This window comes from Choloepus didactylus, chromosome 6 (genome assembly GCF_015220235.1).
Source record: "Choloepus didactylus isolate mChoDid1 chromosome 6, mChoDid1.pri, whole genome shotgun sequence".
NCBI lineage: Eukaryota > Metazoa > Chordata > Mammalia > Pilosa > Megalonychidae > Choloepus > Choloepus didactylus.
This window is the reverse complement of record NC_051312.1, coordinates 72,277,803-72,290,329: the sequence shown is the minus strand read 5'-3', so window position 1 is coordinate 72,290,329 and position 12,527 is coordinate 72,277,803. Positions and strand designations below refer to the sequence as shown.

The window sequence follows — 12,527 nt, the reverse complement described above, 5'->3', positions numbered from 1 at the left end:
TGATACACTGACACTAAGGCCTCAGCCCACAGATTTGGTTTCAACTGGCCTTGAGTAGGGGCTTTGCATTTGTTGGCTTTGAAAGCACTACAGGCAATATGAATACGCAGCTAAGTTGAGAATCCTGCCAAAGGATTAGAATTCATATAGAGCAACAAATGATCCAGAATCAGTAGACCTGGGATCTTGTATTGAACCTTGGATAATTAATTCAATTTGACAAAACTTTTGTGACATGCTTTGTGCCAGATATCATAAAAAGAAAGAAGAATAAATAGCCAACAATCTGGGCCTTAGCTTTTGAGTTTTTGACCATTTAAAGATGTGAGTGGGTTTCAAACTTTATTTTTTTTTAATGTTGCTTTAGCCTTTATTCAAATGAAATCTTATTTGTAAGTGAAATATACATAGTTATATAAAACAAACAAACAAAAGTGGAGCTGCTTTGGATGAAGTGAGTGGAGGGTAGGAATTTCTGCTATAATAACATTAGCCATCCCACTCCTCTTCTCCACTGGAAGCTGATTCTCTCTAAACCTGCATTTTTCTTCTATAGTTTTGGTGGTATACTTGCTCCTTATCCCAAAGTTCCAGATTTCACCCTTCCTGAAGCACAGCGGAAATGAGGCCAAGCATTTGTTGCAGAGCTGGGTGTACCAAATATCTGTGCTAAAAAGAACCCTAACCCAGGAGTGTCCCTATGTAATCAAGCCCTGTGGCAGGCACCACCATCAGTGCCCAGTTTCTGACTTCTCACTTAGACTGTCACGTGTGTTTTCTGAGATAAGCCAAGAATTTGCCACTTTTCTCCAATTGTTCTAGGTAATATTCTGGGAAAAGCAAATCTAACTAAATAAGTTACATATTTATTATTATAAATCTATTCTCAACATTTCATGGAAACACCCTGGGACAGCAAAACCATAAATCACATCTTTCTGGGACAGAGATATTCAATTAGTGTAAATTTCTAGTGCTGAAGATGATGTCAACACTCCCGAGTGGCTAATGTAATTTTAATTACATTACTGAAAAAATTTTAAATATTCTTTAAAGAATTTAAAATCTATTGTTTAATATTTCCTTCCAACCCTCACGTTGCCCATGTATACTACACAGCCCTGTATACTACACAGTCATCTCATTTTTTCTTTTTTCAGGTTTTACAAGTAGGTGGAAATAGTAGAGATCCTACTGGTTCTGAGAAAACCACAGTGGACATTATGGCTGGCTAGTTCCCTTTTCAATTTGGGAAATATAAATATTTTATATTGTATTCTATACATGGTAAAAGCAAAGCAGGAAAGGATAGACTTTTGGGAGAAGTCCATATTCTCTAGAAGATGGAAACATTCGAATAAAATTTCCATGTTTCAAGTTATTGTGTTGTAATTCTTCATTTTTAAATCAGTACTTCTGGAATTACTGACTGCCTTGGAAACCTCCTGCAACAGGATCTAGGATGCCAGGTGTTCTCAGGCTGAGGAAGAATCAGGATCAGACTCACACAGGACAATCTCTGCAGCCCTGTCCCCTCTCCTGCACGTGACTTTCCAGAGAACAGGATGGCTCCTTCCTTCAGAGCCATCTTTGCCTTCACTTCCTACTGTCTAGGAATTATGGAGGAGAGGGCATTGTTCCTTTTGTCAAACACACATCTTCATGTGTCTGTTGAAGGTGACACAATTTTCAAAAAAAGAAAATGTACTTGGAGGAGCCAAAGGAATATAAAAAATTTCATGCTACTGTAGAATAAATCAGAGCCTGGCTTCAGCTCATAATTTTATTTCCTTGTTTTCTTGCAAAATAAATGGTCAGTTGATTTTTAATGGCACTACATAACCCACAGAGACTGCTAAAATTAGCAACTTTCTTTTAACTTCTACTCCAAAGTACTAATTTTGTAGCTTTATTTGATCTCCTACATGTGACTTCTCTTGTGCTGTCTCATTCTTTGGCTTTTCTTCCTTTTCTCATTCCATTGATTTTTCCAGAGTTCTGACCTCTATTCTATTCTTTTTCCTCTCCTCCCAACAAGGTTTAGCAATCACCTCTCTGAAGAAGACTCTCAAATTTATATCTTTAGCCAGACTTAGCTTTCAGCTAAAATTTGTAATTTTCATTATTTTCTGGATAGATTCACAGGAAGCCCTAAAGAAGAGGCCGCAAACTGGCACCCTGCAGGGTTTTTTTTTTGTTTTTTTTTTTTTTAAATGGATTTCTGACTTGTTTTTAAAAATGGAAAACCTGGCAAACTGTGCCCACATTTTTGTCAAATAACAAATGACTGGAAAGAAATAGCTGATGTTCCTTTAACATGGGGTATGAATTATCCAGTTACCAACAATCTCCACTTCAGTCATTGACATTACTTGTCTGGCTCCTTCACGTACTCGAATTTGCAATCTTGTTGAAGAGTACAGGAAGAACAGATAACAGGCCTGACCAGACCTTTCAGGTTTCTTCCACCCCAAAGTGTCACCTGTTAGTGACAGTCCACTTCTAAACACATACTTGCCATGATACCATTGAGGAATTAGCCAGATATGTGCTTGTTTTTAGTTCAAATAATCAGCATATGATCTCTTACTAGGGAGTGTACAGCCTGGAAAGTAGGGTTCATGCATGGACATGTGTGGAAGGGGGGAATGGTTGTTCTTATGAAGCCCCTGGTGGGTTATCTCAAAGTTCTCCTGACCCAAGAACAATACACAAAACATGTCCTTACCATTCTTCTACAATTCCCATTATTGGTCTCTCATTATCATCAAAACCCAGTACAGAGCCAATAAGAATTAACTGGACAGTTGGTTTGAGGGTTGATTCGTGGCCAGACAACCAATATATCCACCAATAGGATTGCTGATTGGCTTTTACCACCTTCACAGCACTTCCTGTGGGAGTTGAGTGAAGCTTGACAACAAGAGAAGGAGAAGAAGGAGAAGTTGTAGGAGTTGCAGTAAAAATAACAAAGGCAGCAGCAGTCACTAACATTTATTGACGACTTATTATGTGCTGGGCAGAGAGCACTTGACATGCGTTATTTCATTTAATCTTCACAGCAACTGTATAAGGTAGATACTATTATCATCCTTATTTTATACTTAAAGACTCTTGCACAGAACATGCCCAAGTCACAGAGCTCTTAAGTCCCAGGCTGTTGACTCCAGCTTCCATTCACTAGATAGTAAGCCTTGTAAAGGCAGAAGGAAGCTGTATTTTGGAAGCTACATACAGTGTAAGGATTAAAGCCATGGGTTCTTGAGTTATACAAAACTGGGGTGTGAATTCTAGTTGTTAGTCTTTTCAAAAAACAACTTTTGGCTTTGTTGAGCCTCTGTACTATATTTTTGTTTTCTCATTTCACTCATTTTTAAGCACAGATTAAATACTGGGCACAATCTGGGTGATGGGGGTATACCAGTGAAGAAAGTAAATAAAAATCCCGACCTTCATTGAGCCCATATCCTAGTGGCAAGACACAGGAAATAAATATAATAACGCAATAAGTGTTATGCCAAAAAAGAAAAGAAAAGAAAAAGAGCAGGTATGCTATCCTTTATTTTCAGTGTTTTATTGATAGTGGTGGTAGTGACTGGGGAAAATGGTGTTTCAGAATATCTGGTATGCCATATTGCCAAAGCAGAAATCCCTAGGTTTGAATTCTACCTCTCTTCATCACTAGTTGTATGACCTTGGCAAGTTATTTAAACTTATCTAAGCCTCAATTTCCTCAAATGTAAAATAGAGACAACGATAATATCTCGCTAATAGAGTGGTTGTGAAGATTATGATCTAAGGCAGATAAAGTACTTAGCCACAGTGCTTGGCACAAAGGAAATGCTTAATAAATGTTAACTATTACTATCAATATTATCATTATCATCATCATCATCATCATCACCATCCTCGCAGCATCTGATTATGGTAGACATTCAATAAACGCTTGCTGAAGTGATCTGTTGAAAATGAATTACAAATGGCAATGTACTCAATGGGAAAGATGTGCAGCTGTTTGGTCTTGAAGCGTATATCATGATCAGAACCAACCGTATGAAAATGTTACAAGGAGAGGTCTTGCTACACCTCCATCCCTATTTTTAAATGGGCACACCCATTTAAATTTAAATTGGCACACCCCTACTCAGTTCAATAATTAACTTAGTTTTATCCTAGTTTGCTTACTACTAGTTGTTTTCATGTCTATCTACCCCAATAGATAATCAACTAACGGACAGTAAAAACCATGTTTTATGCATCACTGAAATGCCTAGTACAAAATTTTACACAGAGACGTACTCAAAGACTTTGTTGAAACAACTTTTGCTACTAAGGTGGTTAAAGTGACATAACACTTATAAGTAACCGTGTTCCTTCAAATCTTGTTTATGCTTTTGGTTTATTTAAACCTTTTTAAAAATCATGAGTGTGGATATAAAATCCTTCTTGTTTATACAACATCCAAATTCCTTAACATGGCACACAAGACCCTTCATAAATTGGCCACAGACTACCTCTTCCTTCTGTTCCCCATCTCCAGTCATTATTCCCAGTAAGTGATTCATGATGTTTTCCCTGCCTGTAATATTTATGTCTTCCCTCTCCATCCACTCCTCACCTTATCCCTGCCTGTAACACAAATGCCCATTTATCTACCAAGGCACGAAGGTCACATTTTCTTTGTGGTCTTCCTTTTGTGCAGGAATTAACATATTCTTATAGTATTTAGATTATATCTGTTTTAGATCACTTGTGCTATAATTCATTTTGGTAATCTATCTTCTCTGTGTGTGCATTCCTCAAGGGCAGTGACCTTGACTTGCTCAGCTTTGTACTTCTAACACTTGGGACATGGGAGTAGATCACCGTCTATGGAATTGAATAAACGCTTGCTGAAGTGATCTGTTGAAAATGAATTACAAATGGCAATGTACTCAATGGGAAAGATGTGCAGCTGGTTGGTCTTGAAGCATAACTGAACCTGTTTTGGAACAGAAAGAGAACCAGAATTCTAGTAGGCTGCCTTATATTCCAGAGAATGAACAACAGAGCACCACCGCTGACCACCATATGAAAGAAGTAAAAAAGCACAGAAAAAGACTACACAAATATTTGTTAACCATTACTGAAAAACAATAGAAATTAATATCTTTTCCAGAGCTTCTGAGTAAATTACCCATAGTTGCCTGATATCACTAGTTTAAATGGTGACTATAAACTAATCTTGGCAAAGAATAGTAATTCCAAGCTAATTATAACAATTCACAGTTTTTCAGAAGCAGAGGTGTTCTAGGGGACTAGCAAAAAGGAGCAGCCCCCTAAAACCTGGAAGAAAAAAGTAAGAGAAACAAAGAGAGGTTGTGGTAAGAGGGAGGAGGGGGAAGGAATGCATAACTGCCCTAAAGAACAAGAAGAAAATGAAGTGAGGAAATCCAAGCAAGATACTAATTCTCTGGCCACTCTAAAATTCTGTTGCTCTGGAGGCATCTGTTGTAATAAACATGTTCAAGCTTTTCCAGGCCAAACTGGATTCAGCCCAGCATTGATGCTCTAGGCCTGTCTTCACTCTCAGAAGTTTTTCTGCTGAACTAACTTATTTTTAAGATTAATACTTGATTTTACAGCAGAAAAAGATGGAAAAAGACCCTTCATCACCACCTACATTTCTTTTTGCCAAAAATGTAATCTTTTGAGGCTAGTTGTATGAAAGGCACTCTATCCAGATAGTGAAGTCTGAGAAAAACAATTTTTTTCCTGTTTTGTAGATTTTTAAGAATCACTCATTTACCAATAAAAAAAAATAAGATCTGAAGAAATATCTTTTATTTTTATATGTCTTTAAGATTTTCCCCCTAACAACAACTTTGATATCATGAAAAGTGGATTTATTTGGAGTCTATCAGTTAAAACTATCTACTGTCATATCCATACTAGGACAAATGGGGCCCATATTGATAAGGAGGAGACAAAGCCAGTTATTTAAATAATTTCAGAATCATTAGAGAAATACAAAAGTGCACTTGATGTGATTTTTAGCACTTTGTATGTTTTACATTAGTATTATTTGAAAAATGGAGATTTATAATATGTATTATATAATATACATTATTATATGAAAATTATTTATTAACCTTAATAGTAAACTAATCAGCATTTCTGACCTTGCTCCCACCAAGCTAGAGCTTGAGGAAGTATCCCTGATAGATATGGGTGAAAATAGTTGGACATATCAAAATGTTCAGGTTTCAACAGAAGTTTACAAAATAATCAAAGAAACAGGACATCATGGCCCAAATAAAGGAGAAGATTAAAGAAACCATCAGTGAGGAAGATCAGACCTGGGACATACCAGAAAAAGACATTTAAAAATTGGTCCTAAATATACTCAAAGAACGGAAGGAAAACATAGATAAAGAACTAAAGGAAATCAGGAAAATGACAGATGAACACAAGGAGAATATCAACAGAGAGATGAAAATTATGAAAAGGAACCAAAAGAGCTGAAGACCACAGTAACAGAAATTTAAAATTCCCTAGAGGGGTTCAATACCAGATGGAGCTGGGAGAAGTAAGAATTAGAGAACTTGAAGATAAGACAATTGAAATCATTCAGTCTGAGGAGAAAAAGAAGAAAGAATGAAGAAAAGTGAACCTGTGGGACAACATTAAGCACATCAATATATGCACTGTGGGAGTCCCAGAAGAAGAAGAAAGAGAGAAAAGGGCAGAGAGAATATTCAAAGAAATAATGGCTGAAAACTGCCCAAATTTAACAAAAGACATGAATATATACACCCAAGATGCTCAACTCAATGAACTCCAAATTGCAACATATTATAGTCAAACTGTCAAATGGCAATGATTAAAGAGAAAATTATGAATGCTACAAGAGAAAAGCAATGTGTCATATACAAAGTAGCATCAATAAAATTAAACGGTGATTTCTTGTTGGAAACAATGAGGCAAGAAAGCAGTGGGGTGACATTTTATAGTGCTGAAAGCCAAAAATTGCCAACCAAGAATTCTATATCTGTCAAAACTACTTTTCAAAAGTGGGACCAATCTCTCTCTAAGCCAAACTGCAAATAAACTCACTACCCTTCCCCCTACATGGGACATGACTCCCAGGGGTGTAAGTCTCCCTGGCAATGTGGGACATGACTCCCAGGGATGAGCCTGATCCTGGCATCATAGGATTCACAGTGCCTTCCTGATCAAAAGAGGGAAGAAAAGTGAAACAAAATAAAGTTCCAAATAGAGTCAAGAGGTCATCCTGGAGGTTACTCTTATGCAAGCTTCAGCCAGATATTGCAAATTGCCACAGTATGCCAAGCCCCAACCAATAGTATTCCTAAAACCCTAAAGATTACTTGCGCTCTATGTAAGACTCTATAAAAATTTTACCTATTACATTTATTTATTTTTCTTTTTCAGAAACTTAAAGCCTCCGGATGGCTTCCATGCCAGATAAGCCCTGAAACCCAGAGGTACCAGTCTCTCCAAGAACATCAAAAAGTTTCATTCTTCTACCCCATAATGTTGACACCCCTTTACAGCACAAAGAAGTTAAAATGGCCATTGCCCAGATATCCCCGAAGATTGAATGATCAAATGAGGGGGGAAGTTGTAACTGAGAAATTAGGATTTAACAAATTATTATGACTACTGACTCATTATATAAATATTTCTTTTTAGTTTTCAGTGTATTAGAATAGCCAGAAGGAAATACTCGCAATTGTTGAACTGTAATTCAGTAGCCTTGATATTTGATAATGATCGCATAACTATACAGTGTTCATCTTGTGATAGTGTGATTGTAAAAGCTTGTGACTGACACCCTCTTTATCCAGTGTATGGGCAGACAAGTAAAAATAAAGACATGCATAAAAAAAAAGTGAGGGTGAAATTAAGACATTCCCAGATAAACAAAACCTAAGGGAGTTTCTCACCACTAGACTGGCCCTACAAGAGATGCTAAAGAGAGTTCTGCAAGTTGAAAGGAAAGGACAATAAACAATAGATTGAAGCTTCATGAAGAAACAAAGATCTTCTGCAATGGTAACACCATGGGTAAATATAAATGCCAGTACTATTGTATTTTTGGTCTGTAACTCCACTTTTTACTTCCTAAGGATATGAAAGGCAAATGCATAAAATGTAATGATAAATCAGTGGTTTTGGACTCTAATGTATAAACAAGAACTACATAAAGGTGAGAGGATGGAGACAGACAGGATCATAGTTTGTGTATACAAATTGGTATCAAAGCAAACAAAATTGTTACAGATTTAGGATGTTAAATTTAAGCCCCATGGTAACCACAAAGAAAATATTGGAGAAAATGTAAGTTCAAGAGTCAGAAATTAAGTACGGGTCATCAGGGGTGGGGTTGGGTAGGGGGAATGGGGAATTAATGCATAATGGGTGTAGGGATTCTGTCTGGGGAGATGGGAAAGTTTTAATAATGGAAGGTGCTGAGGGTACCTCAATATTGTGAATGTGATTAATCCCAATGAATGGAATGCCTAAGAGTGGTTGACATGGGAAAGTTTATGTTGTATATATGTTCCCAAAATTAAAAAAATAAAAAGAAACAAAAGAGAAAATGACAATCAATACATTATCTTGGATGGGATCTAGCAAGAGAGAAGAAAAGGCTGAAAGGGACGTTATTAGGACATATGAAAAAATTGGAATATAGATTGTAAGAATTATATCAATGCTAAATTTCTTGAACTTGATAACTGCACTTAAGGTTAAGTAAGTGAATATCCTTGCTCTCAGGAAATGTACATCATGTTATTAGATGTTCAAGGAGAATGATGTACACAACCTATACTCAAGTGTTCAGAAAATGGATGATGAATAGATGGATAGATGGATAAATAGGTAGAATGATACGGCAAAAATGGCAAAATGTTTAAAATTGGTGAACCTGTATATCTGAGGTGGTGGTGGGGTATGCTGGAGTTTTCTGTATGGAGTATTTATTATTTTTGTAACTGTCTTGTAGGTTTGAAAGTATTTAAAAATAAAGTGTTAAGAAATGACTAATAAATGTTATTGAAAATATTTTAAAAATAAGTTTAAACAGCTAAGCAGCTGAATCCATTCTCTGAAGCAATGCTGAGCAAGGTCCAGGAACTTACATGGCTGTACAATATGAGGATGACTTATCTAGAATGAGTAGCCAGAATAATGTAGTTTACATCTACAGCATTTTTCTGAATTAACAGATCTATTGCGCACCAGAAATAATATACCATGAGACAGAGATTTAGCAAGTGTTCAAGGGTCAGTGTGATCTACGATCACTAACCCCCTGGGCCAGTTATCAATGCACTGCCTCTTTGCTCCAAATCTACCCTTCTTTGCCCTGCTCTGTGATACTGGAGATGGACCTTATAAACACTTCTCCTTTGCCAGCTGGCATAATATTAGGCTTTGTCAGTGAAAGGTGCTGAAGGGACACTGCAGGAGGAAGTAGCTTCTCTTCCTGGTTCTGGTGTGCTTTTTCCTTCTTGCTCCTGTGACATGTACCTACTAGTGCTATGTGGAACACCCAGAGATGCTCACCATTTAGTGTATTTCAATTGTACTCCAGACAGAGCTTTGGTGATACCCTAGTATATGGCTTCCCAGCAAATCTGACCAGCACCCTGATTTCTAGCACCTCTGTGAATTCCTCTGTCTTCCAGTAGCCACAGAAACATTCTTTCCAATGAGATCTGAATCTCAGCCTTGGTGGCAGGGGTCCTCTTCCAAGTTTGCTCCTTTCTTGGGTACTCTGCCTGAGCCCTAGAAGTAACAGGTGGTCCCTATATTTGCTATTCCTGTATTCTTTAAAGTTCTCTTTACCCCTTAGTAATTAATTCCCTGGTTACTACTTAATTCCTTATATTAAATTTTCCCTGTTTAAATTACTGGTGTGGTTTCTGGCTCCTAACTGGACTTTGACTGATTCACCCCCAAACCAACAATAAAGAATCAAATCCATAAACCCACCCCTAAAACATAAATTTGCATAAAGCTTGATAATAAAGAGAAACAGCATGGCATTCAGCCATACTTGCTAGCTGTGGTAGCTCATGCATGTTGTCACTGATCTGCTGGCTCATCTTCTTTCATGGGGCAGAAGCCAGGCCCATAATTCTTCCATTTCCTGCTGCATCTCTTCCTTCAGCTTCTCCCAGCAAAAGGCCAGGCATGTGTGTAGCTCTACAGCCAAAAGCCTGCTTCTTCTGCAGGTGACCTGCATTGTTGAGGGTGGAGGAAGTAAGAGATAGTCATAGATTCCAGTTTGTCCTTGTTTTTCTCTGCTTCACCTCCAGTTCTTCTTCTTGACTGCTGGATCTGAAATCAGAAGCCTTCCCTCAACTTCACCAGCTTCTACAATTGTGAGAGGTCTATAATAAATCACTTTTAAAATGTCACTCATGGTGGTTCTACTATTATGATCAGATTCTCACTGATAAACATGGTAACATGATTAAATTATTCAGCTTAACAAAAAGCAAATCATAAGTGACTTGGGTCACTTCAGCAATTGAGTTTCTATTGACAATTCTTATTTCCCCTATGTTTCTTATTTATTTCTATATAATTTCTAAGTTTAAAAGGTATCATAGATATTTAATGTGTGAAAATTTTTAAATGCCGTTTCCTTCAATAGATGCCCATGGGAAGGCCCATAAGAAGGCTAGTTTTCTGGCTGCTCTGAGTTATGGAGACTAATTCCTAAGTGGCTTAGGATGCAGGAGAGCCTGGCCTATTATTTTAACAATGTTCTCCATGCTGACATGGGAATGAGACAAAGAACTAAGGAGTCCAGAGAAGATTAGTATGTATGGGTTAAGTAAACCTGGAATGAGACTGGAACTGCACTTAAGTTAGGGAGAGAAGACCAAAAGCTGATTCTCAAGCTCTAGCCATTTGTTCCCAGTTTCTAAGCCCAATATTCATTTGTACATCATTTTTGAGATTTGTCCTTTTTTCCTGAGCATGCTCAGTATGACTTGCCAGTTCTCAGAAGTATGAGCTTCATAAATTCCACTTTCTGTTTTAGAAGAGGATGGGAAGGGAAGTAGGAAGACATAGAGATGTACAGTGACTTAGCAGCAGAGAAAGAGCTCTTCACGTGGAAAACCTTTGGGTTAGATCTTTAACTCAGGGACTGTGGACAGACTATTTCAAGTAGATTAAAACGATTTAGCCTTATCAATAAATATGTATTGAGGGCCTACTACATGCAACAAGGTAGGGAAGCCTCACTAGTTAGAAATGGTGGACAAAACAAAAAGGGTGGGCAGAGACAACTGACAGTATCTAAGGGCATGTTCACTTCATGATTAGGCTTTACCTGTAGCACTTCACTTGGTGCCAAGTTCCCTACTAAAAACAGATCTGGGATAATTACTAGGCTCTCCTGACTCAGAGTCCATAAATCATATAGTAGCTTAAGCCAGGAATCCTATCATACCACCTTCCTTGAAGTTTTGGGCCTCGTGAAGCTGTTTGTGCATGTGGCTGAATCGTGAATCAGCTTGGCTACCACAGGTATATTGCTTCCTATTGCACATTTCAGAAGGACATATTAATGCATTGTTCAGAGTATGGCTATCTAATTCCTTATATCCTTCACCAGAAAGGAGAGAATAAGGAGATTCTGCCAGATTTGTTTGCTGTAAGAACTAATCTATTTATGAAAAGGCATAGAAAGAACTGTAAGAAATGACAGAATTTAAAATTTCATTTTGAACATTCTAGTAAATTCTTATAAGCTTTATAGAATTGCCAAGGAAGTTAAACTCTTACAAATACATCTAATCTCTTCCTCCATTAATTTCACTCATACATTCATTCAACAAATATTTGACTGTTTTTTCCCCATTTTTACTGAGACGCATTGGGATATAGCAGCAAATAAGACAGAGAAGAACTCAGCCTCATGGAATTTATTTTCTGGTAAGAAAAATAGTCAAACATGTAAACAAACTAATATATAAAATAACTTCAGGCCCTTTAAAGTTCTGTAAAGAAAAATAAAGTTGTAGTAGAATGGGTGGGGGATACTATTTTAGAAGATGATTCAGTGTTCTATATTAACTTTCCTACACATAGTATGCTGTAAGTGTTATAACAAATATAACCATAAATATGCCTTAAATATACTTAAGAGGAAGGGATTCCTATAGTTCCATAATAAATCAAACTGAATATATTTATATAAATTACAATGAGCTTACATACAGACCAATGAAACTTACCCTATAGAAAGCACTGGTCAAAGGGAGTAATGCGGCAGCAATGTTGTATTCTTCTAAACTTGAACAATCCTTAAACAAAACAAAGACAAATGAGTGTTATTAGGACATTTAAGATAAATCAAAAATATATGGAAACCAAAACTCTAGTATTCTTTGTCTGCTGTCCCATGGGTTTTTACTTTTATTCCAAATTGTTGCTAGGGTGTAGCTAGGTAAGTTTGAAAAAAAAAAGAATACTGTCCCTGGGGACAAGATGATAGG

The 12,527-nt window shown here is 37.0% G+C and overlaps 1 protein-coding gene across 2 annotated transcripts in view; it reads right to left on the bottom strand.

Moving 5' to 3' along the window:
- SBF2 (SET binding factor 2) overlaps positions 1-12,527 on the bottom strand; it is a 696,898-nt gene that overhangs the window by 108,594 nt on the left and 575,777 nt on the right. For both annotated transcript variants that reach the window (XM_037839994.1, XM_037839995.1), the window contains exon 17: positions 12,267-12,335. In XM_037839994.1, coding sequence (XP_037695922.1) covers positions 12,267-12,335 — 69 coding nt within the window. The remainder of the gene's footprint in view (positions 1-12,266; positions 12,336-12,527) is intronic.